Source organism: Heloderma suspectum, chromosome 5, assembly GCF_057233095.1.
Source record: "Heloderma suspectum isolate Gila_16-S chromosome 5, 16-S_ref, whole genome shotgun sequence".
NCBI classification, from domain to species: Eukaryota; Metazoa; Chordata; class Lepidosauria; order Squamata; family Helodermatidae; genus Heloderma; species Heloderma suspectum.
Genome location: NC_139462.1, coordinates 188,063,309 through 188,090,548, shown reverse-complemented (window position 1 = coordinate 188,090,548; position 27,240 = coordinate 188,063,309). Strand labels below are relative to the sequence as shown.

General features: G+C 44.0%; 1 protein-coding gene across 1 annotated transcript in view; it reads right to left on the bottom strand.

The window, feature by feature from the left end:
* The window catches only part of THSD7A (thrombospondin type 1 domain containing 7A), a 414,592-nt gene that overhangs the window by 18,743 nt on the left and 368,609 nt on the right, over positions 1 to 27,240 (bottom strand). The window contains exons 18-22 of the mRNA XM_084858685.1: positions 25,055 to 25,208; positions 19,381 to 19,522; positions 18,100 to 18,215; positions 7,672 to 7,789; positions 1,049 to 1,194 (exon numbers count right to left, since the gene is read on the bottom strand). Of these exons, the coding sequence (XP_084714811.1) occupies positions 1,049 to 1,194; positions 7,672 to 7,789; positions 18,100 to 18,215; positions 19,381 to 19,522; positions 25,055 to 25,208 (676 nt within the window). The remainder of the gene's footprint in view (positions 1 to 1,048; positions 1,195 to 7,671; positions 7,790 to 18,099; positions 18,216 to 19,380; positions 19,523 to 25,054; positions 25,209 to 27,240) is intronic.

Here is a 27,240-nt window from a genome sequence, read left to right as displayed (position 1 = left end):
CTGCAGATAATCTTGGAGGAGCATCAAAACTGAGATTATCATGGGGCAACCATCTTTTCTACCTCCAAAGGTATCTGAAAACACATTATGACTTCAGTTCACTCTCTCTCAACCTTGTTTTTTAGACTTGCTTCCTTGGGCCATAGCTAAATGCTACCACAAACGTTCAGAAAGGGCACTGTATTACTTCAGAATATATTAATTTATTATTATTTAACATTTATATACTGCCTTATCTGCTAAAAATCCATCAAGGCAGAGTGACTGTAAGTTTGAATGTGCCCCTATGTCAAAATTTCCTTACACAAAACCAGCATGTCAGAGATGGCTATGCAGGAAGCTTTCACCCAGACATGATGGCTTATTCAGACATGCTGACCCACATACGCATTCTGAGGTGGCACAGTCCTCAAGGGACTTCACAATATGCCCTCAGTAAACATTTGAACTGACTTACAGGAGTGAATGATGTCAACAAAAATGACTGGTTTCCATTTCTGGGGTTGGGTCCAGGGTCTGCCTTCCAAGAGAGCAAAGGACCTTCCATGAGAGGAAGGTCTCTGCTCACAGAAAGTCTCTCTGTCCGATTTTTAGGGATCCCCTTCCACACACAACTCATCCCATTCAGCAGGGTCTTCTGACCCACTGTGTAGTATTTTCAGGGGGTTGGAACAGCTGCCATGGGAAAGAGGTGGCAAGGAAGTCTACTTTCACCAGAGCAGCTGATTCAGTGTATATCTGAATCCAACCTGTGGTTTTTCATTCAAGGAAGTTCAGGCAGCGTTCATGTCCCTCTTGGAAACCTCTTTACAATGAAGTCTGAGAGCCTGGGTTTAGAGCAGGGATGGACAACTCATGGCCCTCCAGATGTTGTTGGATTCCAACTCCCATCAGCATGGTCAGGGATGAACAGAGTTGTAGCCCAACAATATCTGGAGAGCCACAGGTTTCTGAACTCTGGCTTAGAGGTAGTTAATAAACAGTTTTGTGCGCACTGTATGCACATTACAAATTTCTAAGGATGAAAAGCTTCAAACTTGAATTTTACCTCAACTTTGCATTCAGCCCACTGACTATACTGCCATCGATAACAAGGTTTTACTGGGCAGGGTTTGAATTGCTCCATTTGTGAAGGACAAGGTCTCCCATCACCTTGGAAGGGTTGGATAACAGTTCTCCTTCGTATCATCTTTCCTTCAAAGCACAGAGAGATGGAGAGAAATGAGAATGTAGCATTACTATTTGTCACATGGAACAAGACATCTCTGTTTCAGCCCAAGTGGCTTGATTTACCCAGGAATGATTCTCTTACTCCAGACTTGGGCCAGAAAGGTCTTAAGGAACAGGCTTTGGATGTATGTTTTCACATGGCCTGGATCAACTAGGGGCTAAACTACATGTTATGTTAAATATGTAGCATATCTCTAAGTAAGTGTATGGGCCCCTGATCTGGATTTGGGTGACCACATACAGGCAGTGGAGGTTTAAACCTTCCCACCCAGCTACTTCCACCCCTCTAAATCTTGGTTCAGAGACTGAAAAAAGAAAATGGCACCAATGAAAATTCTCCTTCCCCCCTTTCTAAGCCTCCATAGGGGGATTTAGGAGGGGAAAAGCAGTTGGGTGAGAAGATTTAATCCTCCCTAACCTGCGAGTTGTAGTCCCAATGTGGATCAGGGCCCCGCATGCTTATTTGGAGGGGGGAAAGGAAGTGACGCTCATCTGCCCTCTACAGATTTAATGAACCGTGTAGGTTAGCTCTACATCTGCACAGTGGACAGGAAGGGAGACTTAGTGGCATATCAATCTCCTCGTCACATGAGAACATTGCAACTGTTAGCTGGAGGCTGATAACAGTTATCAAGAGAGCTTTGGCTATTGGGTGGTATAGAAATGTAATAAAAACAAATGAATGATTGTTCGGCTGTACTGGACCAGCCAAAGGGGCAAGGTTAGTTGTGTTAAAATGGTCTAAGGCTTGTGGGGAGAGCAGGGAGCTGTCTGTATCTTGCTTATGAAACTCCGTAAAGTGCAATGTGCAGTGATGGAACTGTAGTGTCTAATCAACATCATCGTCACCGTCATCATACTGCAGTACGTAACAGGAAGGCAACGCCACTGACCACAGAAGCATTTGCTCTTGAGAAAATGTATTAGGAGTGGGCTGTGAATGACATACATGTGTCTAGCAGAAAAACGTGTTCTAATACTATTGTAATTAGAGGTGGCACCTCGTCCCAGTCCTCCATAAATAGGTTTGGAGGATGCTGTGCTATTTCCCCAAACATCAGGAAACAGCTTGGCTTGCTGCAAGCCGGGTGGAATTAAATCAGGCCCTACTGCATGACAGGGTCTGAGCCCTCCAGCGGCCCTCCCTTGAGAGCCTCCTTGCCCTCTCCTTAGAGACCCACCACCAGCCTACAACTCCCACTGGCCTGCCTGCTCACCTTGCCACCGCTACTGCTGCAGTGGCAGCAAGAGGGAGAGGTTGAGGGCCCCTCTCTTGTCCCCTTTCACTCAAGGAATGTGTTTATCAACAACTATCGTTCTGGCTGCCATAGCAACACCAGGTGGTAGGGAGAGAAGGATCTCTCTTCTGCCATTGGAGCAGCAGCAAGGTCACTGGGCAGGAAGATGGGAGTGGAGTTGTAAGATAGCAGGAGGGATAGAGGGTTGGAGGCCAGCAGGGACGGAGAAGCTGGATTCTTGTTGACTTGGATTAAAATCTGAGGAGGGGAGGGGGTGTAATCAGAGGCGGCTCTATATTTGGGGCGAATAAGCAGCGACCCTCTGCCTCTCCCCCATCCACTTGTGACAGAGAAATCCCTCCACATGCAGGTACATTTGCTCCAATGCATAGCATACAGTTGCCATTTGCCAGGGATGATCTCCTCCTGCCAACAATCTCAGCAAAATATTGAGTATCTGCCCTGTCCAGTGGTGGCCTGTGGCTCCGATATCAGCAGGGCAGTGAATCCATTCCAGGTTTTAGTCAGAACCAGTCAAAACTCTAAAGGAGCTATCCAAGGTGCTGAACCTGTTTGGGGGATGGGGTTCAGCACCTTGCATAGCTCCTTTAGAGTTCTGTCTGGTTCTGACTGAAACCCAGAATAGATTCATATCCCCACCAAAATCGGAGCCACCAGCCTGCGCTGGTCCTATCCTCCACCCCACCAGCCCCAATGAGCCCCAGTGGCCACCGACTGTATTAACGTGAATTACAAACTGCCAGAATTTGTAAACTGAGCCTGGGGATTACGAACTTCAGAGTCCAATGTGGTGCTCTCCAGATGTTTTGGGCTGCGACTCCCATAATCCCAAGTCAGTGTCCTGGATGATGACACCTTTGCTCCAACACATCTGGAGGACACCAGCTTGGAGAAAGCCAATATACGTAAAGAACATATGTTTTCTAAAGAGGGAAACAGAAACTTGGTGCTTCATTCACGCTGCTTTCTTAACTGCCAGGTCAAGAGCTTTGAGCTTAAGAACATTTAATAAGGCGACTTGTTCACATCAGCTTTCTTTGGGATAATTTAGAAGTCTAGCGGATTCACAAGAGATGACTATTTAGAAAGTAGAGGCAGCTTTCTGCTTTATCCTCTTTGTCTCTCCAGTCATCATTAAATGTGTAGAATATTCAAAGGAGACAGGGTATTTCACCAAGACTTAAAGAAATCTTAAGGTAGAATGGATTTTGCAGCCAGTAATCTTCAAGCTGGCTATGGCTGACATGCTGCCGAGCTCTACTTGCAGATGTAGGCTCTATTTCTAGTAGTTATTCAATCACACAGGGTTTCTGCACGTGCACACACACACACACACAAACCACTTTGTGATCCTTTTGGCTGATTCTGTTTCTTTCTTCCCAAGGTATTAAATTTCATTACTGGGACAGATGGTACAGCACCGGCACAAGGACGTGTGTGCACGCTTGGCAAACGAAGTAGCAGTTAATGGTTTTCTGACCAGCCAGCTATTGCTCTCCTTAGAGTTCCAGGAAAGCCTTATTGTAACGCCCTGCTCTATTTGAGTGAAAGTGTATCCAGTACTGTAACTACGAGCAGACAAAATATTGTTTAAAATGGGCGGAGAATGAGTGGCCCTCCAGATGTTGCTGGACTGCAACTCCCAGCATCTCTCCCATCAGCAACATCTGGGGGCCAAATGTTCCCCACCTCTGGGTTAAAAGCTATAACAGAGAAACAATGAGGAAAGGGTTGTTACTGTGCAGCTAGAAGTCCTCTTAACAGACCAATCCTACACATGTCTACTCACAAGTAAGCTCTAATGAAGTCAGTGGGGCTTACTCCCAGATAAGTGTGTACAGGATAGCAGCCTAAGTTATATTCTGTCCTCAAATGGACTGGATTTTATACTAGGGAAATTAGCAGCAAGCTTCTCTTTAGACTCCACCGAGTGGCAGCAGAGCTGTATTAGCTTCTCTGTTTCCTGCCAAGATGCAATCTAAGTGGAATGCTCCAAGCTATGAATACAGTTAGTGGGTTGGATCCAGTTTTAGTCATACTTAGAGAAAACCCACTGAAAGCCAATGGGACTTAAGTTAGTCATGACTTACCTGTCCCATGAATTTCAATGGGTCTATTCGAAGCATGATTAAATCTGTACCCAACCTGCTATAAGCAATGTGATGCCTCTCCCACTATAATAGTATGTAATAAACTACAGTCTTGCACATATACGGGATGGAAATTCCATATAGGTGACCCCAAATATATGTCTTGATGTACAATGCCTACTGTGCAGCGGTGATGCCACTGGCTGTAAGCTTTCATTATTGGAAAACGTCAGCCACTTCAAACTTCTCAGAGAAGACTGAGAAGACTCAGTCTTCTCCCAAAAGAGGGTCTATGACCCCCCTGGCAAAGGCGAAGTGCAGGCTGAAGGGGCAGGATTGCAGCTTGAGATTGACAGGCATATGGTCAAGGAACACCTCATTACTTTGAATGAGTTCAAATCTCCAGGGCCAGATGAACTGCATCCTAGAGTCATAAAGGAACTGGCAGAAGAACTCTCAGAACTGCTGTCTATTCTCTTTGAGAAATCATGGAGGACGGGGGAAGTGCCAGATGACTGGAGGAGGGCTAATGTTGTCCCTATCTTCAAAAAGGGTAAAAAGGAGGAACCTGGGAACTACAGACCAGTCAGTCTGACCTCAATCCCTGGGAAAATTCTGGAGCAGATCATAAAGCAATCCATCTGGAAGCACCTTGACAACAGTGCCGTGATTACTCGAAGCCAACATGGATTTGTCAAAAACAAGTCCTGCCAGACAAATCTGATCTCATTTTTTGATCAAGTAACCTCCCTTGTAGACCGTGGGAATGCTGTAGACATCATATACCTCAACTTCAGAAAAGCTTTTCACAAAGTGCCCCATGATATCCTGATGAGCAAACTAGCTCAAAGTGGGCTAGATGAAACAACGATCCGGTGGATCCACAGTTGGCTACAGAATCGGACTCAAAGAGTGCTTATCAATGGGACCTTCTCAAACTGGGGAGAGGTAACGAGTGGGGTACCGCAGGGCTCAGTCTTGGGCCCAGTGCTCTTCAACATTTTTATTAATGACTTGGAGGAGGAGGTGCAGGGAATGCTGATCAAATTTGCAGATGACACAAAATTGGGCGGGTAGCTAATACTTTGGAAGACAGAAACAAAATTCAAAGTGATCTGGATAGACTGGAGCACTGGGCAGAAAACAACAGAATAACATTTAATAGGGACAAATGCCAAGTTCTGCACCTAGGAAAAAGAAACCAAATGCACAGTTACAAGATGGGGGATACGTGGCTCAACCACACTACAAGCGAGAAGGATCTTGGAATTGTTGTTGATCACAAGCTGAATATGAGCCAACAATGTGATGTGGCTGCAAAAAAGGCAAATGCTCTTTTGGGCTGCATTCATAGAAGCATCGCTTCCAAATCCCGGGAAGTACTAGTTCCCCTCTACTCAGCACTGGTTAGGCCTCATCTGGAGTACTGTGTCCAGTTCTGGGCACCACACTTTAAGAAGGATGCAGACAAACTGCAGAGGGTTCAGAGGAGGGCAACAAAGATGATCAGGGGACTGGAAACAAAGCCCTATGAAGAGAGACTGAAAGAACTGGGCATGTTTAGCCTTGAGAAGAGAAGACTGAGGGGAGATATGATAGTACTCTTCAAGTACTTGAAAGGTTGTCACAGAGAGGAAGGCCAGGATCTCTTCTCGATCATCCCAGAGTGCAGGACACGGAATAATGGGCTCAAGTGACAGGAAGCCAGATTCCGGCTGAACATCAGGAAAAACTTCCTGACTGTAAGAGCAATACGACAACGGAACCAATTACCTGGGGAGGTGGTGGGCTCTCCCACACTGGAGGCCTTCAAGACGAGGCTGGACAGCCATTTGTCGGGGATGCTCTGACTTGGATTCCTGCATTGAGCAGGGGGTTGGACTCGATGGCCTTGTAGGCTCCTTCCAACCCTACTATTCTATGATTCTATGATTTTATAAACCAAAGTTTCAGATCCTGGTTAAACATAACCTTGGTTACCCTTAACTATGTTTACTGATGGTGCCAGCAAACAGCTTACAGGGGGAGGGGGGAGGAATTTGCTCTAGTTAGGAAAATAGATGGACAGGAGGAATACCTATTCCACAAGCAGGCTGTGGATGGCATTACATCTGCACTACTTCTTTATGTTTCTTGCCTTACACATATTTGTGGAATTGTTCTTCATAATGCCATTTTAAGCACAAATGGGAGAGAGACCATTTCTGTTCCAGCATCTCTGATTGTTAATACCTTCCTGGATTTTCTAGATTCTGCAACCAGAAAAGTATTTAACACAATATATGGCCATTAGCTGAATTTGCAGGAAAGAAACACAGCACCTGTAGGGATTTTTGTCTCCTTGGGAGCAATCCTATATCCCCTAAACAGCGTCTGGGAGACATAGGATTGTTCCATTTCCTGGCTCCGAGCTCAGAGCCAGGAAATTCTGCTCTGCTCCCCTCCCCCTTGTAGCCGGTTCAGAGAACTGTGCTGGCTACCTCTCCGTGCTCAGTAAATGGAGCCCAGAGACAGGGAAAAGGGGGCATTCCTGGGGGAGGGGAGGAGACAGGGGTGGCTGTCTTACGCCTTTTCCTATCGCTGCTCCAGCCTCCTTCCCTCCCCCTCCCCGAAGCTTCCACTAGATGGAAGAAGTCGCCTGTCTAGCTTAAATGCACCTGGGATGCGCTCTGCGCTCTGCACTGGATACATGTATGCCTCTGAGTTCAGAGGTTTACATGTACCCAGAGCACAACCCATAAGACTGTGCCCTAAGATGTTGTGAAGAGGATCCCCTCTAACTGGGACCTGAAATTGTCTTCTGTTCATTCTGATATGCCAGATACAGATAGCCTCCTGCAAGCAGTCCCATGTAGCACTGGCCATGTCTGGTTTCTATTATCTAAATCAGACATGGATTTTAACAGTTCTGATCCTCTTAGCACAGGCATGGAATCAGGGAAAGCTTGCAGACAGGCGACACCAACCTTCCCTGACCCACCAATCACTTTATTCAAGCAATTCCCCCTTCTGTTTCTTGGTGACTGATATGGGGGGGGGGTTCCTTCTTAAAATGTTTTACGTATCAGTCAAAGGAAAGTTTTTGAACTCACCAGCTAGACCACAAGCCTGAGAGCATTCAGACCACGGAGACCAGTCAGAAAGCTGACAGTTCACAGGACATTCCACCACACAGGTTGTGTTCATGTGCCAGGCCTTTTCCAAGCCAAGCTAGAAAAGAATGACACATCCATCAGCAAGCCAAGTACAAGTTGTCCATACCACTGAGTATCGAGGAGATCGGAGGCGACCACATATTTGATTGAAGGTTAATAATCACAAAAGAGAAAGCTGGGGGAAGTGGGGAAGCTACTGTATGTATTTATTAGTCAGGAAATGTTTCCTCAGAATTGCACTAATTCATATAGGAACCTAAACATGGTTTTAATTCCTGAATAGAATACAAACAACTCTATAATCATCCTTCTGTTACAGTCTTGATATCTGGAACTGGGGATCAGTGACAGTATATGCCACTGTAAGCTACACCTTGTCTGAAATTTAAAAGAGGGAGAAAGAAATAAAAGACACCACCATTCCAAGCGGCCACCTACATTATGCAGCTATAACACAGTACTTAACATCTATTGGCCCATCAGTATATACTGCACACTCTGAGTTTTACATTTGCAGCATCATTAACTGCCACAGATGAGGCTCGAGACCTCTCTTCTGTTTTACAGATTACATCACTTGTTCTTTGTTTATGAAATCTCTGGACAACCAGGAAATTAGCCAACAGTAGCTTTGAAGCCTACACTAAGGGAAGCTCCAGTCACTGCAATTGCTGCAGGAAACACAGCTAACATGTGTGGATATCACATTTAAGCATACAAAAATCTTGTAAACACCCATGTATACATTTCAGGGAAACATGACTGACCCAGATTTTCATATACATGCACTGATGTTTAAAGATGCAGGTATATGAATATGGCATCCACACATTACATCTTTGCTGCCGTAAACACTGCTGTTAACACTGGTATTTTCTGCAGCAATCATAATGTGTAAAGCTGCCCTCAAGAGTCTTTTTTTTCCCCTGAGAAAAAAACTCCAGAAGCTTCCTCAGTTTAATCTCTGGACTTGCAGAAAGCCAGACACTGTTCCCAGCACTCAGCTATTTAGCAGGACTGAAGTTGCCATAAAAGTAGTCCCGAAAGGGTGATAAAACAAAGTGTGAAGGAGGCCGAGAAATAAGCTGGCTGGTATCCCCAAAACTAAGACCTAGTTTCTCACAATTCACAGATTTGTTCTACCGCTTCAGACTGTAGGTGCAGGCTCACTGGATCAAACGTTTCTTCTACCCTGCAAATGTCCTGCATATTGAGAACTAGATAATGAGGAAGAGTTGTAGTCTGCATTCACATGTAATGATAAACTATGGTTTAGCATTATGAGTATGAACCTGTGTGAGCCTTGGACCCACGCACTCCCCCCATCCCCTCTGGCATGGCCACAAGGAAGTGGCCCCTCTTCCATTTTTGATTAAGCACAGTTTAGCGTTACATCCAAATCCTAAACTGTGATTGAGCCTAACTAAGGTTTACTACTTAAAAAAGGTTTATGCGGCCCACAGTCCCCTCTCATTGCAGCCTGCTGAGTCCTGAGGAGCCCCATCTACTTTTCCCCACTCCCCAACTGATCAGTCATGAGCTGGGTGGCAGAGAAAAGACTGCTGTTCCCATAGTGCTATTAGCAGTGCAGGAGCAGTGACTTTGGCTACGTTAGGAGTCCTGGTGGGGGGAAAGGAAGGCCTTAACCAAGTGCCCCCCAGTACTAGCCATGCAGCCAAGATCACTGTCTCAGTAGTGCTAAGCAGTGCAGGAACAGCTATTCTGGCTGCATTGGGTGTCTGCCAGAGGGGAAGGCTTTAACCTGTGTGTCTGTCGGTGCATGGCTGTAGGAGAGTTAGAGTGTGTGTGAATGAGAGGTAAGGCTCTAGTGTGTGTGTGTGTGTGTGTGTGTGTGTGTGTTGTGTTGTGTTCGAGAGAATGAGGGCGGAGGGGAAGATGTCATTGTCTTTGGCTGTGCTCACTGCTGGCATGTGGCCCAGGAACCATCATCCAATGCAGCCCTTGGGGGCAAAAGGTTTGCCCACCCCTCGTTTCCTAAAACAAGGTAGCTTTATAAACCATGGTTTGATGTTGGCTTGTTTTGGTAAACCACAGTTAAGATGGACCACATTTTGTCTGGGTTTGGACATAACTGTAACACTAAGCTGTAGTTAGTCAAAAACATACGTAGGGAGGAAAATAATGTGATCTCCCACCTTCAGTAAGAAGAGATACGATCCAGAAACAGGTTTACCGCCCATCTTCTGTTTGTGAAAATCTACTGAAATACTGTTGAGCTGAGCTATCTTTGTTTTAAATAAAAACAATTAATAGTGTTGTGGAGCTTTAAAGACTAACACATTTTTATGACATGAGCTTTTATGGACTAGAGTCTGCTTCATCAGATGTATGGAGTATTATCCTCAGTTGGCAAGCAATTGTAGTGAAAATAAATTGTGAACAGTGGCAGTCAAACAAATTGCAAAACTTAAGTGTATGCATATACACAGTTATTGTTTATAAAAGCAGCAATTGATGATAACACAATGACCCCAGATTTGCTTTTTATTTGCTTTGGTCACACTACACCAGTAGTGTGACCAAAACCCCCCCACCCTCTATTCAAGCCCAAGTGAATGGAAACAAACTTCTTGTTAAGTTCTAATTCAGCGGTTTCATGCTTGAAACTCCAGAATGACAACTTTAAAGTTGGCAGAAGAATATTCTGGGAGATTGAAATGCTCTCCCAGTGGTTTCTGGAAGTTTTGAAGGTGTGTTGAATCACTCATAAGACTGAAAAATACTGAAGAGAGGTTAAAAAAACTCACTTCGGTGAAAAATGGACAGGTCAATCCACTTTAAGATCTGTGTATGACATGTCTGGAATTTAACATGAGATCTTTGTCTAACCTCAGCAGGCCCTATATCTCAGGGAAGCCAAGAGGGATACACACATTAACAAGAAAATGAAGTTTACCTGTTGAAACACTTCTTATAAGAAAGGTTTAGAATGGCAGAAAGAAAGCTGAGTTTAAACTCTTCCAATTTGTTAATGTAGGTAAATGAGCAACAAGAAGCTTCTGGGTATTTTGAACAGCATGGGGTCTGTCCTGAATTTTGGTGATTTGAATATCAAAGACCTCAAGGAACCAACATGAAAAGTTTTGTGATGTGTTAATTTTTGCACCCGGGAGATATCTACTAGTGTTCCACTGTTCGTTGAGATGTTCTTATAAACAATGGGACACATTCAAAATATGCTCTGGGAATTAATTACTGACAACAATAAAGATGTTGGGGTAGCTTATTTAGCAGACTGACTGAAGACTTAGGTGAGGTCATCAAGGATGCGTTAGGACACTGACAGCTGATACACACAGAACATGTTATAAGGAGCATGTTCCTATGGGTACCTAAGCTATACACTAGGTTGATAAAAACAACAACATCTGCAGTACATTGAAATGCTTTTGTTGTTCTCTTGGGAAAATGTAAAACAGATATATTAATGGAATTTTAGTTGAGGGTAGTTCTACTGTTTAGTCAAGACTGGAATGAGCAGAGATGAAAGCTGTTCTTCTGAGAAATAAAAACTGGGCTATAGATTGTGATGCATCAAAAACAATATTACAATGTAGCTATTCTTTGGAGAAAGCACTAGTTAGATGTGGAAAAGACATTAACAGAGCAATCCTACCTCCTGCATTGAGAAGATCTGCAGCCAGACAAAAAGCCATATCCAAAACCCTGCCGGAATCATGCCACAGGACAGAAATTATGGAAGAGTGGCATTTTTGCTCCCCTCCCCCCAGCTGTGTGTGTGTGTTTAATTAATTAACAATAAATTAATTTTTAATTTTTAATGAATTAATTTACGCCAGCTCCAGGGTTGGGGTAGATCTGCCACTGGTTTGGGGGTTTTGTCTGGGAACCAGACGGGCTTTGGATCCAGCACACCTCCTTTCCAACTTAGGAGTTCTGATGTCACAGAAGAACTGGCCACGGAGGTTTCTGCAATGGTTGAGATGGGGATTCCAAGGTTGAACCTCTCTCTCCACACTCAGAGGGGGAGAACCTACATATCCTATGGCCCCTGGGATGCCCTCCCAGGGACCAGAGGATTGCATCCTTGGTGAGATTAGCTGTTATGTCATAATATACCTGCCCTTCCCCTTTGTCCCCTTTGAAAAATGAATAAAATTTTAACAGTGAAAAAGTATTCCTATATGAATGTATAATTTATTTTTTTAAAGCATTAAGACATTTAAATATATTTCCATAAAGCAGCTTAACGGTATATATTTAAATGTATTTCATCTTTTTAAAAAAGGATTATTTCCCTCTTTTTGAAAACATTTAAATCTTTTCTAAGAACAAGAATGGCATCCTTAAATTTTTGTTCAATACAGAAATAGACATTTCCCTGAATAGAATTATAAGTAGCATTGAGAAGAATAAATGAATAAATAGGATTTAATTAATGGTGAAAACCTGATCTGAGCACACTATCTTGCAAAACTTAACCATCACACATGATGGACAAAGGTAGCCACCGGCTCCCTATTATCACCACCACTGTAGTAGTGTAGGCTGGGCTAATAATGAAGCCCTAAACAGCTTGGGACCAGGCTATTTGAAGGGTGACCATCACCCATATAATCCTGCCCATAAATTAACACCTGCATCAGTGGTCCTTCTTGAGTGCCCACCATGAAGATCTGTTACGCTGGTGTGCACAAGAGACAGGGTCTTCTGGGTGGTGCCCCCATCACTGTGGAAGTCCCATCATATTGATGTGCATCTAAGCCCGTGCAGGCATTTAGGTGAGCAGTAAAGACCTTCCAGTTTAAAGCTGCCTTCAGCTGAATTTGTAATGTACTTGTGTGGTGAGGGCATAGTCCTGAAAAGGCAGCGAAAATGCCACAAATAAATAAATAAATAAAAATAAAGTAGGATTTTTGAAGTTCGTACTGTTGGGAATATTGTAACTTCATCTGCAAGTTACTGGAAGGCGGCAGTGTTGCAGTTAGTTAATTTATGGGAATTTTGACCACAGGTAACCTTAGGATTTCTATAGCCTACAGTGTGGTCTCTCTGACTTCCACCATTGCTGTTTGCTCTCTTGCTCCTGCCTGTGTAATGAAGCACAAAGTGGACTGAATAAATTCTTTTTTGAAACTCTATGCTGTACCTGCAATTTTATATGCAAGAACATTTGTGACTAAAACTATTTTACCTTTTCTTCACTATAAAAAGGGTGTGCTCTCCTTTATTGTTCTAAGATAGCCTGTGTGCATCTGGGACTGGTAAATGCTAATTCTGTTTTGCCTTTTGTTTTTTCTCTGCCAATTGCTTTTCTAACAGGAGGCATCGTTACTAAATAATCCCATCGGGTACAACCCCACCTGACTGGCTGGCAAAAGTGTAGCATGGCATTTCAATAGGGGAAAGTAACTAAAATTCCTAAAATGCACCCTTCCTATATTCAAAATATGTGAAATTTACTTGAGGATTGGGCAGTGTAATTTATCCCCTTCATGGTTCACTGACTTGTTGTGACAAAGGGGCTTGCATAACTCAGTGAAGCCATAAGCTATGCCGTGCAGGGCCACCCAAGATGGACTGGTCATGGCAGAGAGTTCTGATAAAATGTGGTCCACTGGAGAAGGAAATGGCAATCCACTCCAGGATTCTTGCCAAGAAAACCCCATGGAACGTATCACAAGGCTGAAAGAGATGACGGCGGAAGATGAGCCCCTCAGGTCAGAAGGTGTCCAATATACTACTGGGGAAGAGCAGATATATATTTCCAAGTAGCACCAGAAAGAGTGCAGTGGCTGGGCCAAAGCCGAAAGGACACTCAGCTGTGGATGTGTCTGGTGGTGAAAAGAAAATCCAATGCAGTAAAGAACAATATTGTTTAGGAACCTGGAATGTCAGATCAATGAATCAAGGTAAGCTGGAGGTGGTCAAACATGAGATGGCAAGATTGAACATTGACATCTTGGGAATCAGCGAAGTAAAATGGACAAGCATGGGCGAATTTAATTCAGGTGACCATCATATCTACTACAGTGGGCAAGAATCCCTTAGAAGAAATGGAGTAGCACTCATAGTCAATAAAAAGGTGGGAAAACCAGTACTGGGGTACAATCTCAAAAATGACAGAATGATCTCAATACGAATCTAAGGCAAACCATTCAGCATCACAGTAATTCAAGTCTATGCCCCAGCCACTGAGGCCGAAGAAGCTGAGGTGGATCAGTTCTATGAAGACGTACAACACCTTCTAGAACTACCACCAAAAAAAGATGTCCTCTTCATCATAGGGGATTGGAATGCTAAAGTAGGAAGTCAAGAAATAACCAGGATAACAGGCAAGCATGGCCTTGGTGTACAAAATGAAGCAGGGCAAAGGCTAATAGAGTTTTGCCAAGAGAACACGCTGATCAGAGCAAACACTCTTTTCCAACAGCACAAGAGACAACTCTACACATGGAAATCACCAGATGGTCAATATCGAAATCAGATTGATTATGTACTTTGCAGCCAAAGATGGAGAAGCTCCATACAGTCAGTAAAAACAAGATCTGGAGCAGACTGTGGCTCAGATCATGAGCTCCTTATTGCAAAATTTCGTCTTAAATTAAAGAACATAGGGAAAACCACTAAACCATTCAGGTATGACCTAAATCATATCCCTTATGAATATACAGTGGAAGTGATGAATAGATTTAAGGGATTAGACCTGATAGACAGAGTGCCTGAGGAACTATGGACGGAGGTCCGTAACATTGTTCAGGAGGCAGCAACTCAATCCATCCCAAAGAAAAAGAAATGCAAGAAAGCCAAGTGGCTGTCTGATGAGGCTTTACAAGTAGCTGAGGAAAGAAGGGAAGTGAAAAGCAAGGGAGAAAGGGGAAGATATATCCAACTGAATGCAGAGTTCCAGAGAATAGCAAGGAGAGACAAGAAGGCCTTCTTAAATGAACAATGCAAAGAAATCGAGGAAAACAACAGAATGGGAAAGACTAGAGATCTCTTCAAGAAAATCAGAAGGGAAACGTTCAAAGGAACGTTTTGTGCAAAGACAGGCATGATAAAGGACAAAGAAGGCAGGGACCTAACAGAAGCAGATGAGATTAAGAAGAGTGGAAAGAATACACAGAAGAACTATACAGGAATGATCTTAATGTCCCTGATAGCCATGATAGTGTGGTCACTGAACTTGAGCCGGACATCCTAGAGTGTAGTCAAGTGGGCCTTAGGAAGCATTACTAGCAACAAAGCTAGTGGAGATGACAGTATTCCAGCTGAGCTATTTAAAATCCTAAAAGATGAAGCTGTTGAAGTGCTGCACTCAATATGCCAACAAATTTGGAACACTCAGCAGTGGCCACAAGACTGGAAAAGGTCAGTTTACATTCCAATTCCAAAGAAGGGCAACACCAAAGAGTGTTCAAACTACCGCACAATTGCGCTCATTTCACATGCCAGCAAGGTGATGCTCAAAATCCTACAAGCTAGGCTTCAGCAGTATGCGAACCGAGAACTACTGGAAGTACAAGCTGGGTTTCGAAGAGGCAGAGGAACTAGAGATCAAATCACCAACATTCGCTGGATCATGGAGAAAGCAAGAGAATTCCAGAAAAAAGTCTATTTCTGCTTCATTGACTACGCTAAAGCCTTTGATTGTGTGGATCACAACAAACTGTGGCAAATTCTTAAAGAGACGGGAGTACCAGACCACCTTACCTGTCTCCTGAGAAACCTGTACAAGGGTCAAGAAGCAACAGTAAGAACCAGACATGGAACAACCGATTGGTTCAAAATTGGGAAAGGAGTACGACAAGGCTGCATATTCGCCCTGCTTATTTAACTTATATGCAGAGTACATCATGAGAAATGCCGGGTTGGATGAATCACAGGTCGGAATTAAGATTGCCGGGAGAATTATCAACAACCTCAGATACGCAGACGATACCCCCCTAATGGCAGAAAGCGAAGGAGATCTAAAGAGCCTCTTATTGAGGGTGAAAGAGGAGAGTGCAAAAGCTGGTTTGAAACTCAACATTAAAAAAACTAAGATCATGGTATCTGGCCCCATCACTTCCTGGCATATTGAAGGGGAAGAAATGGAAGCAGTGACTGATTTTATTTTCTTGGGCTCCAAGATCACCGCAGATGGTGACTGTAGCCATGAAATTAAAAGATGCTTGCTCCTTGGGAGGAAAGCTATGGCAAACCTAGACAGCATAGTAAGAAGCAGAGACATTACCTTGCCGACAAAGGTCCGTCTAATCAAAGCTATGGTTTTCCCAGTAGCAACGTACGGCTGTGAGAGCTGGACTATAAGGAAGGCTGAGCGCCGAAGAATTGATGCTTTCGAACTGTGGTGCTGGAGAAGACGCTTACGAGTCCCCTGGACTGCAAGGAGGTCAAATCAGTCCATCCTAAAGGAAATCAACCCTGACTGCTCATTGGAAGGACAGGTACTGAAGCTAAAGCTCAAATATTTTGGCCACCTAATGCGAAGAGAAAACTCACTGGAAAAGATCCTGATGTTGGGAAAGATTGAAGGCAAAAGGAGAAGGGGATGGTAGAGGATGAGATGGCTAGAAAGCATCACCGATGCAATGAATATGAACCTGAGCACACTCCGGGAGAGAGCAGAGGACAGGAAGGCCTGGCGTGCTATGGTCCATGGGGTCACGAAGAGTCGGACAAGACTTAATGACTGAACAACAAAAAGTGTGATTTATATTCTGCTCTATCCTGAGGCCTAAGGGCAGCCAACAGAAGTTTTGAATGAAATTTAGTTCCATGTGCAGGACAGAAATAAAATGGAGCCAGCAAACACAGATGTAGGGAAAGCAGACTGGTGAATTATTTCTCATAGATGAATCTTTCAGGGAGGCAGAAGGGCTCCCTCCCACCTGCTCCAGCAGCAGGTGTTGGGAATGGACTATTCTGACTTAAATCCACCATTACTTATTGTTTCAGGAAAGGTATTCATGCTTCTCAAATGTCCATGTCGAGAGACATATATTGTATCATGTCTCATTAAATAAGCTATATAAAATAATACAACAGAGCCCGATTGCCAAGATTCATTTGGAGACATATGCGCACACACACACACACACACACACACACACAGCTACTATTAACTTCAATAGGAACTACTGGCAAACATCCAAAGGAATAATTTTTCTGCCCAAGACTTTAAAATGTAAATAGGCCCAGCCACATCAAAAATGTATCTGTGCATAAGAGAAAACTGGTCTATGCTCATGTATATCTTTCATAAAGAAGGAGATACCAGTCAGCTGTCATCGCCCCCCCTCCCCGCCCCAATCTGTAGGTTTCATGGATTTATATCAGCATAGATATCCCACACTTTACAGACTTTCCTTAAAAACTAAAAAACTGGTTCTGGATATCCACTTTGTCCATGACATAATATAATGAGGATCCCTTCCTGTCTTACAATTTATGGTATTTGAATCTGAATGATTTTTGACACACTAAGAAAAAATATTAAAATGTTGCTGTTTCACTATCTCTTTCCCTTGACAGACCCTAAAGATTCTTGAGCTTCGTGAACCTGTTGTGAGACACAACTCCGTTTTTTTTACTTGTTCCTTGCTGGGCGTTCCTGGCCTTCCTCCTGCCTCTCTGTGATGCATACCTGTATCAGTTCTGGTTTGCTGCTCACCCACCTGTGCTTGCTTAGGTGTGTCTTATTTCTAAGATCACTGGATCTTTTGTTATCCACTGACAAACTCATGGAATTCAAAGGCCAACAACTGTACAAAACAACAGCATCATCTGTACTGAGAAGCGACTCAGCAGTAGATATGTGCAACGATTATACAGAGGTGAAATTGTTTGCTGGCTGAGGATTAATTTTTCAAGCATGCTTATGTAAGCGTCTTTACTTCTTTGTTAATGCTACAGGTTTTTCCAATATTATTGGAGGAGTTGCTTTAAAAATATGGGTCTAAGAAATTGGCACTGGATGCAAGGGGGAAGAAAGGGCACATCAAATATGCTGGCAGATGTCCAAAGCACTACAAAGGAATCGCTTCAAATTAGAATGATGATTACCATTCTGATTAAGATTTATTATACTTATTCACCTTGATTGCTTATTGTTCCCAAAGCATTACTTTCAGGAGATAAAAAAAATTAGCATACCTTTGTGGTCGCATACTTAAGCAAACAGAAGAAATTAAATGACAAAATCACTGATTATGGCATAGGCTCATTTATGGGGCACTTAACAGACCTTGAATAGCATTGGGAAACATCTGTCAGAGCACCAAGCCACATGCAGCATGGTGCCAGTTGACTGGGCCTGAAGGGAAGCACTTGCTGCTGGGCACATTTACAAAGCCAGAGAAAGAAAAAGCATCCGCCCACCTCTTCACAGTACTTCAAGTCAACTGACTTGCCATCGCTGCGAACACAATCAAGCATTCTTGTTTTGATCCCGTTTCCACAGACAGCTTTCTCACTGAGCTGGCAGGTACTCCAGTCTAGACATCAAGGAAACAAACAGGATCAGACATCAGTGAAAAAGGTCTTTCTTCACTGCAACAGAGGGAGACGTGATACACAAACACTTCATTTCCTCCTTATTAATATTGTATTCCATTTCATATCTTTTTAAAATTCAGATGACCTACAGTTGGCTTCTGATGCCAATCTACTGAGAAACTACAACCATCAAACAATGATTGTAACAATGTAATATTATGCATGCTTACTCAACAGAAGATAAGACATTGAGCTCAACAGGGCTTACTCCTAAGTAAGAGCTTTTCTACATGAAGCTGTTAATCGGCTGTTAATCGGCTGTATCTACTTTTGGTTTTGTCGCAGAATTGAAATCCAAGCACTATACAAAGAGCATTCCCTTTCCTACTTTCTTGCTGCATAACCTCTAGGTGGCACTGTGGTATAGCTGAATAGTGCAAATACACAAATAAAAAAGTGTTTTCTTTCAGTTTTACAATGAAATATCGAATTTTCCCTGCTCTAAAAAAAAAAAAAATGTTGAAAGTGCTTGTTAGACAAAGAAGCAAAACTGGAGGGTCCCAACATTGTCTAAAGAATCTGTAAACAACTGTAAGTAGGGGATGACAAGCACACGATAAATGTGTCTTGTAGAAAAGCCCTAAGTGTACATAGGATCACAGCCTAAATGATGTTTCTCTATTAACAGACCAGAACTACAAAGGAAATAGAGATGTTTGTGTTTTTTCCTATATACTAAGAGAGGACTTAAATATCCAAGTGTGGATCCATAGCCAAATTGGTACCATCCACTCACACCAGGCTTGGGAAAACCCAAGGTTTGCAAAAGTATCCCCCAAAAAAACTTTTCATAGAACAGTAGGGTTGGAAGGGGCCTATAAGACCACTGAGTCCAACCCCCTACTCGATGTCAAAGCACAGAAGCATTAAAAAAAAAAGTGTGAACCCAAAATAGCTCAATAAGGACTGAGCATGCTTAGTGGCCACAGAATGCTGGGTAAATGTTGGGAGGAAGAAAAAAAATATATGGAAAACTGGGAAGGGGCAGAGGGAAAATGGAATATCCTGAAAGAGGGCATGGCTGGCTGGCTGGCACTGTGAAAAGCAGTTCACGCTGCAACATTTTGTCATCACTTGTCATCTACTAGTTCTTAACACCAGTACCTGTCACATTGTAATCATAGTGGTAACAGTTTTTGTTCAGACTGCAGGGCTCCGTCTCCATTGCAGGAGGGCAGGCCTTTCCTTCTTGAGGTTGCCTCATTACTTCCGCTGACCGCTCCCTCATACTGCTTCCATTACATGGCTGGGAAAGGAAATGACACATAATTTGCTACATGCAACATGCTTAGCATAGGCTAGCATAGCATAGTAATCAAAGTACTGGACTTAAGCCTGGGAGCCCAGGGTTTAAAATCCCTACACAGTCAGAAAGCTCAGTAAGTGACCTTGGGCAGGAAACTAACTCTTAGACTAACCTCCCTCACAGGGTTGTTGTGAAGATAAAATTGGTGGGGGGAGGAGAGTTGAAAACCATATATATATATATATATATATATATAATCATAGAATCATAGAATAGTAGGGTTGGAAGGGGCCTACAAGGCCATCGAGTCCAACCCCCTGCTCAATGCAGGAATCCAAGTCAGAGCATCCCTGACAAATGGCTGTCCAGCCTCGTCTTGAAGGCCTCCAGTGTGGGAGAGCCCACCACCTCCCCAGGTAATTGGTTCCATTGCCGTATTGCTCTGACACTCAGGAAGTTTTTCCTGATGTTCAGTCGGAATCTGGCTTCCTGTAACTTGAGCCCATTATTCCGTGTCCTGCACTCTGGGATGATCAAGAAGAGATCCTGGCCTTCTTCTCTGTGACAACCTTTCAAGTACTTGAAGAGTGCTATCATATCTCCCCTCAGTCTTCTCTTCTCAAGGCTAAACATGCCCAGTTCTTTCAGTCTCTCTTCATAGGGCTTTGTTTCCAGTCCCCTGATCATCTTTGTTGCCCTCCTTTGAACCCTCTCCAGCTTGTCTGCATCCTTCTTAAAGTGTGGTGCCCAGAACTGGACACAGTACTCCAGATGAGGCCTAACCAGTGCTGAGTAGAGGGGAACTAGTACTTCCCGGGATTTGGAAGCGATGCTTCTATGAATGCAGCCCAAAATAGCATTTGCCTTTTTTGCAGCCACATCACATTGTTGGCTCATATTCAGCTTGTGATCGACGACAATTCCAAGATCCTTCTCGCTCGTAGTGTGGTTGAGCCACGTATCCCCCATCTTGTAACTGTGCATTTGGTTTCTTTTTCCTAGGTGCAGAACTTGGCATTTGTCCCTATTAAATGCCATTCTGTTGTTTTCTGCCCAGCACTCCAGTCTATCCAGATCACTTTGAATTTTGTTTCTGTCTTCCAAAGTATTAGCTATCCCTCCCAATTTTGTGTCATCTGCAAATTTGATCAGCATTCCCTGCACCTCCTCCTCCAAGTCATTAATAAAAATATTGAAGAGCACTGGGCCCAGGACTGAGCCCTGCGGTACCCCACTCGTTACCTCTCCCCAGCTTGAGAAGGTCCCATTGATAAGCACTCTTTGAGTCCGATTCTGTAGCCAACTGTGGATCCACTTGATCGTTGTTTCATCTAGCCCACTTTGAGCTAGTTTGCTCATCAGGATATCATGGGGCACTTTGTCGAAAGCTTTGCTGAAGTCGAGGTATATGATGTCTACAGCATTCCCACGGTCTACAAGGGAGGTGACTTGATCAAAAAAATGAGATCAGATTTGTCTGGCAGGACTTGTTTTTGACAAATCCATGTTGGCTTTGAGTAATCACGGCATTGTTGTCAAGGTGCTTCCAGATGGATTGCTTTATGATCTGCTCCAGAATTTTCCCAGGGATTGAGGTCAGACTGACTGGTCTGTAGTTCCCAGGTTCCTCCTTTTTACCCTTTTTGAAGATAGGGACAACGTTAGCCCTCCTCCAGTCATCTGGCACTTCCCCGGTCCTCCATGATTTCTCAAAGAGAATAGACAGCGGTTCTGAGAGTTCTTCTGCCAGTTCCTTTATGACTCTAGGATGCAGTTCATCTGGCCCTGGAGATTTGAACTCATTCAAAGTAATGAGGTGTTCCTTGACCATATGCCTGTCGATCTCAAGCTGCAATCCTGCCCCTTCAGCCTGCACTTCGCCTTTGCCAGGGGGGTCATAGACCCTCTTTTGGGAGAAGACTGAGCCAAAGTAGGAATTGAGCACCTCTGCCTTTTCTTTGTCCTCTGTTATCATTTTGCCATCCTTATTTAATAGCTGAACAACCATTTCTTTCCTCTGCCTTTTACTATGCACGTAGCTGAAGAAAGCCTTTTTGTTGTTTTTAGCATCCCTCGCTAACCTCACCTCGTTCTCCGCTTTAGCCTTCCTGACGCCATCCCTGCAATTCTGTGCTACCTGCCTGTACTCTTCCTTTGTTACTTGGCCTTCTTTCCACTTCCTATATGTGTCCTTTTTTGTTTTCAGGTCATCCCTAAGCTTTTTGTGAAGCCACATTGGCTTCTTCTGTTGTCTTCCACCTTTTCTTCTTGTTGGAATTGTTTGTGATTGTGCCTTGAGAATTTCCTTTTTTAAAAGTTCCCACCCATCTTGGACTCCTTTTCTCGCTAGCATTGCTTGCCATGGGACCTTACTGATCATTGTTCTGAGTTTATTAAAATCAGCTTTCCTAAAATCCAGGGTACGCGTTTGAGTACACTCGGCTTTTGCTTCCCTTAGAACCAAGAACTCAAGTACAACATGGTCGCTTTCCCCCAGAGTTCCTGTAACTGCTACTTTATCCACTAAGTCATCTCTGTTGGTTAGGATCAAGTCAAGGATAGCCGATCCTCTAGTTCCTTCCTCTACTTTCTGTAGGAGGAAGTTATCCGCCACACAAGTCAGGAATTTCCTGGAGGGGCCATGTTTTGCAGAATTTGTCTCCCAACAAATATCGGGGAAATTGAAGTCCCCCATTACTACTACATCATGCTTCCTTAAAACATTGGCTATTTGCTTTTCAAAAGTTTCATCCTTGGCTTCTCCTTGATTGGGTGGCCGGTAGTAGACTCCGACCACCAGGTTCCTTTTATTCTTTGCTCCATTTATTTCAACCCAGATGCTCTCGATGGGGCTACCAAGCTCCTCCTCCTGTATTTCTGTGCAGAGATATGTATTTTTCACATACAGTGCAACCCCGCCTCCCTTTCTGTTCCTCCTGTTCTTTTTGAACAAGTTATATCCTTCAACTGCTGTATTCCAGTCATGAGAGTCATCCCACCAAGTCTCAGTTATACCTATCAAGTCATAATTTCCCTCCTGTATTAAGAGTTCAAGTTCGTTCTGTTTGTTTCCCATACTCTGGGCATTAGTATATAGACATCGAAGACCATGTGCTTCATAGTCTGGCTTTCTTCCTACCTGTGTCTGAAGACTATTATTGGGCGCTATCAGCGCTGTTCTCTCCATTGCAGTGCATGCGCCTACGTCCATTGTTACCCCCAACATTACATCTCCCTTCCCCGTAGGATTCAGTTTAAAGCCCTCCTGATGAAGTTCTTCATGCTGTGGCCAAACACATTCTTCCCAGCCTTTGTGAGGTGCAACCCATCCCTAGCCAACAGCCCATCTTCCAGGAAGTATAGCCCGTGGTCCCAGAATCCAAAACTCTCTCGTCGGCACCACCTTTGTAGCCAGTCATTCACCCGGAGTATTTTTCGTTCCCTTTCTATCCCTCTTCTAACTACTGGAAGGATGGATGAGAAAACTATCTGGGCCCCAAAGTTCTTGAGTTTCCTTCCCAAAGCTTCAAAGTCTGACGTGATCTCTTCGTAGCTCCGCTTGGCGGTATCATTTGTTCCAACTTGGATGAGAAGAAAGGGATACCTGTCAGTGGGCTTTATGAGTGCAGGCAACCTTTCAGTCACGTCTCTAATCTGTCCTCCCGGGAGACAACATACCTGGCGAGTCCACGGGTCTTCGCGACATACTTGGGTCTCGATCCCACGCAGCAAGGAGTCTCCCACTACTACCACTCTTCTCTTCTTCTTCTTGTAGGCCTGGGTTTCATCGCCTCTGTTTGACTGACCTTTAGCCTCTTGCTCACTCTCATGCAGGTTCCCCTGTGATTCTTCCTCTGCAGGCTGTCCTCCAGTCTCATCTGCAAGTACCTGGAATCGGTTCCACAGCTCCACCGCTTCCACTGGTGCAGAGTGGCGTCTAGTTCTTCTTCTCCTAACTGTCACCGTTTTCCAAGGAGTATCCTCTACTCCATTTTTCTTCTCCTCAGCATTTCCCACTTCTGCCTCATCTTGCTGTTGCTCTTCAAGCTTCTGGTCTGCCCTTTGCTGCTGTAGTTCCCCCATTCTGTCCAAGAACTCTTCGTGTTCTCTTATTCCCCGGAGGGTTGACAGTCGCCGCTCCAGTCCACTTACTTTTTCCTCCAGCAGCGTGATCAACTTGCACTTGTTGCAGGTGTAGGCCATGTTGTTCTCAGGCAAGAAAACAAACATGGCACACACCTTGCAGGTCACCACCACTGGAGAGTCTTGTCCTTCCATAGCCCCTTTTCCCTTTTTGTGTCTAGCTTTGTGATTGTTCTAGACTAGCCTGTGCCTGCTCCTCTACTCAGTAGAGGTTAAAAGCAGAGTCCCACTGGTGTGGAAGTGTGTGTTACAAGACAAATAAATGGGAAAAAGTTAGTTAAAAAAATAATAATATATATATATATATATATATATATATATATATATATATATATGCCATTCTGATCTCCTTGGAGGAAGGACAGGATATAAATATAATAAATAAGCTTTACAGTCTATTTTAAAGAATTATATTCATGGAAAATGGTTAATAGGTTGGATCCAGACTTAGTCATGCTTAGAAAAGGCCCACTGAAATCAACGGGACATAAGTTAGCCTTGACTAATGTAAGCCCTATTGCTTTCAGTAATTGATTTCTGAAATCAATACAACTAAGTTGGGATCCTATTCCATTGGCCCCGTTTATATGTATTGCTAAACTACTGTTCAGTGTTATGAGGATGAACCACACAAAACTTTGGGCTCACACACTCCCCTCTTCTCCTCCAGCACAACTGTAAGGAGATGGGCAGCTTCCATTTTAGATTTATCGCACTTTAGTGATACATCCAAACCCTAAACTTTGGTTACTCTTCACTATGGTTTGTTGAAACAAGCCACTTTTATAAAATATGGAAGTCGACTGCAAGGTGAAGGGTCTTTGGAAGCTCAGAAGTTGGGACAGTTGGGGTTTTGTGGAAGTCAGAGGACAATCATGAGTACATTTAGAATTGGGGGGACACTTTTTTCAGAGGGGTCTCCAGTGTTATTTATAATTTCCAGTACCAAACAGAATCAAGCCCAGGGAAGTCCACTCATCATTACAAATGATTATTATCTGATGGTGAGCACAAGCAACACAGAGATGGCTATTGCGAGGGATGGTCATTGCTAGAGCACACACTTCCCATGCAGTTGGTCCCAGGTTCAATCCCTGCATCTCTAAGGGAAAGGATCAGGAAGCAGGCAATGTGAAAGACCACTGCCTGGGACCATACAGAGCCACTGCCAATCCTGGGCTAGATGGACCAGTTATTGGCCTGGTATAAGGCAGCTTCCTATGTAACCATATTATGCCCTCTTTATAAGGTTATCAGGGGCATCTGGCTAACCACTGGAGAAAGAATACTGGTGGAACGTTGATCTGATTGAGCAAGGAATTTCTTCTGTTCTTAAACTCCATCAATACGTTGTTGGTGGTGTTTTTTACAATTCAATAGCTGTCTTACCAAGGAACACCTAGACCACTGGCCCCATTCAGACATAACACAGTCCTCTGGGCATGGCAATGTGCATTTTCTTGCACCAATAGGCATCTCTTCTTGGTCACATAGGTAGTCTTCAACAGTATCTGAAGGACCATCCATGGTGTTTTGCATGCATCTGTAAAAACAAAGCACACACCTAAATATGTATGCTGTAAATTTGATTCAGTGCTATTTATAGCAGGGCACCAAGGATAAACACAATCACAATGTTATTTATGTACAGTTTACACAGTGATGTCAATGTACAGAGAATTTTACAGCAAAGCGTACACACACCAAAGCACGTCCCCTGCTTCAAGAAACACAGTCTAAGCAGCCTTCGCACCGGGTTAGGGAAGTGAGTCTGAAGCAGCCTTCCCCAACCTGGTGCCCTCCTGATGTGTTAGACTGCAACTCCCATCATTCCCAGCCGGCATGGCCATTGGCTGGTGCTCTAAAAACTGACAATGGGGAGAGAACAGAGGAAAGGAAGGGACAGAAGAGGGAAGGGTAACATCAGATGAGTGTGAGCAAGTGCAAAGTGGCACATATTTAGATTTCTTGTGGGCAGGGAGGCAAGTCAGTAACCTAGAGATTTACCCTGGGATTCAAAAAAACAAACCAAAACTTAGCAACCTAGAGGCAACATTCATATGGAAAGACAATGCAAGCCATTGCCTTCCATAATGGCTCTTTTCTTTTAAACAATTTAATACTTACTTTGTATATGATCACCCAGTTCACCTATCTGTACAAATCAAGATGCTTGCTTAATCTAATTCAATTCAATTCACCTTTACTTAGAGCGCCAACTTCATGTAGGGGAACAGGGAGATCTATATTCCAAATGACGTTGGTCCTAGCAGGAGCAACATGGAGGAGTGAGGATGTAGGGCCATTGTTATACCTACATGGATTATGAAATGCTCTCCCCACTGAGGTCTGCCTGTACCAACTAGGGATGTACGAAATACTTACCTCCAGGTTCCGGGGGGTGTCTGCGGGGGGGAGGCGATCTGTCCCTCCCCCCGGAATCCTCCCTGGCTGGCTCCGCTCCACAGCGAGTCTGCAGAGCTGCTGGCTGGGCCCGTCCGCAGCCAGACTTCCGTCTGCTGCCGGGCTGCAGCCACAAATGACGCCCTGCATAGGGGACACCATTTGCGTCCCTGCTTTAGCCGTGATAGGCTACGTAAATATTTACGTAGCCTATCACGAAAAGAGTAGCAACGCAAATGGCGTAGTGATGCAAATGGCAAATGGTGCAAATGGCATTTGCATTGCGCAAATGGCACAAATATTTACATAGCCTATCGCGGCTAAAGCAGGGACGCAAACGGCGTCTGCTATGCTGGACGCCATTTGCAGCCGCACACCGGAACAGCGGATGGCAGCGGATGGACTGGACCGGCTGGCAGCAGGTAGGGTCTGTCCGGGGGGGATTTTGGGGGGTGGCGGGGGGTAGTCTGTTCTGCCACGGACTCCGGAGGGGCGGATTCTAAAGAATCCAGCCTCATTGGAGTCTGTGGTGGATTTCTCCACCATCCCTAGTACCAACACTGTCATCTTTTTGGCACCACGCTAAGACGGTCCTCTCCTCTGAGGCATTTGATGGCATATGATGGGGCATTTATGTCAGTTGTTTCTATCAGGTCCAGTTTCATATTGTAACTGTTTTAGCTGTTTCACTTGTTTTAAATTTTGTATGTTAGAGATTTTATATTATGTTTTTATTAACTTGTATTGTGGTGTGCATGTCTGTGAACCATCCAGAAACTTTTGGCTACTGGGTGGTACAGAAATAAATTAATAATGGTGATGATGGTGATGATGATGAGAGTACAACAGAAATAGGGAGAGGTATAAAAAAACAGTAAAAATTATGCATGGTGTGGTGAAAGTGGATAGGGAGGCATTCATTCATTCATTTAATATCCTGCCATTTTTCCTCATTAAGGAACTCAAGGTGGTGTACATAATCCTCCTCCTCCATTTCAGCCTCACAACAACAACCCTGTGAGGTAGGTTGGGCTGGGAGTCTGTGACTGGCCCAAAGTCATCTAGTGAGCTTCCATGGCCGAGTAGGGACTAGAACCTGGATCTCCCAGCTCCCAGTCCCATACTCTAGCCACTATACTACACTACATTGGCTCTCCCTCTTTCATAATACT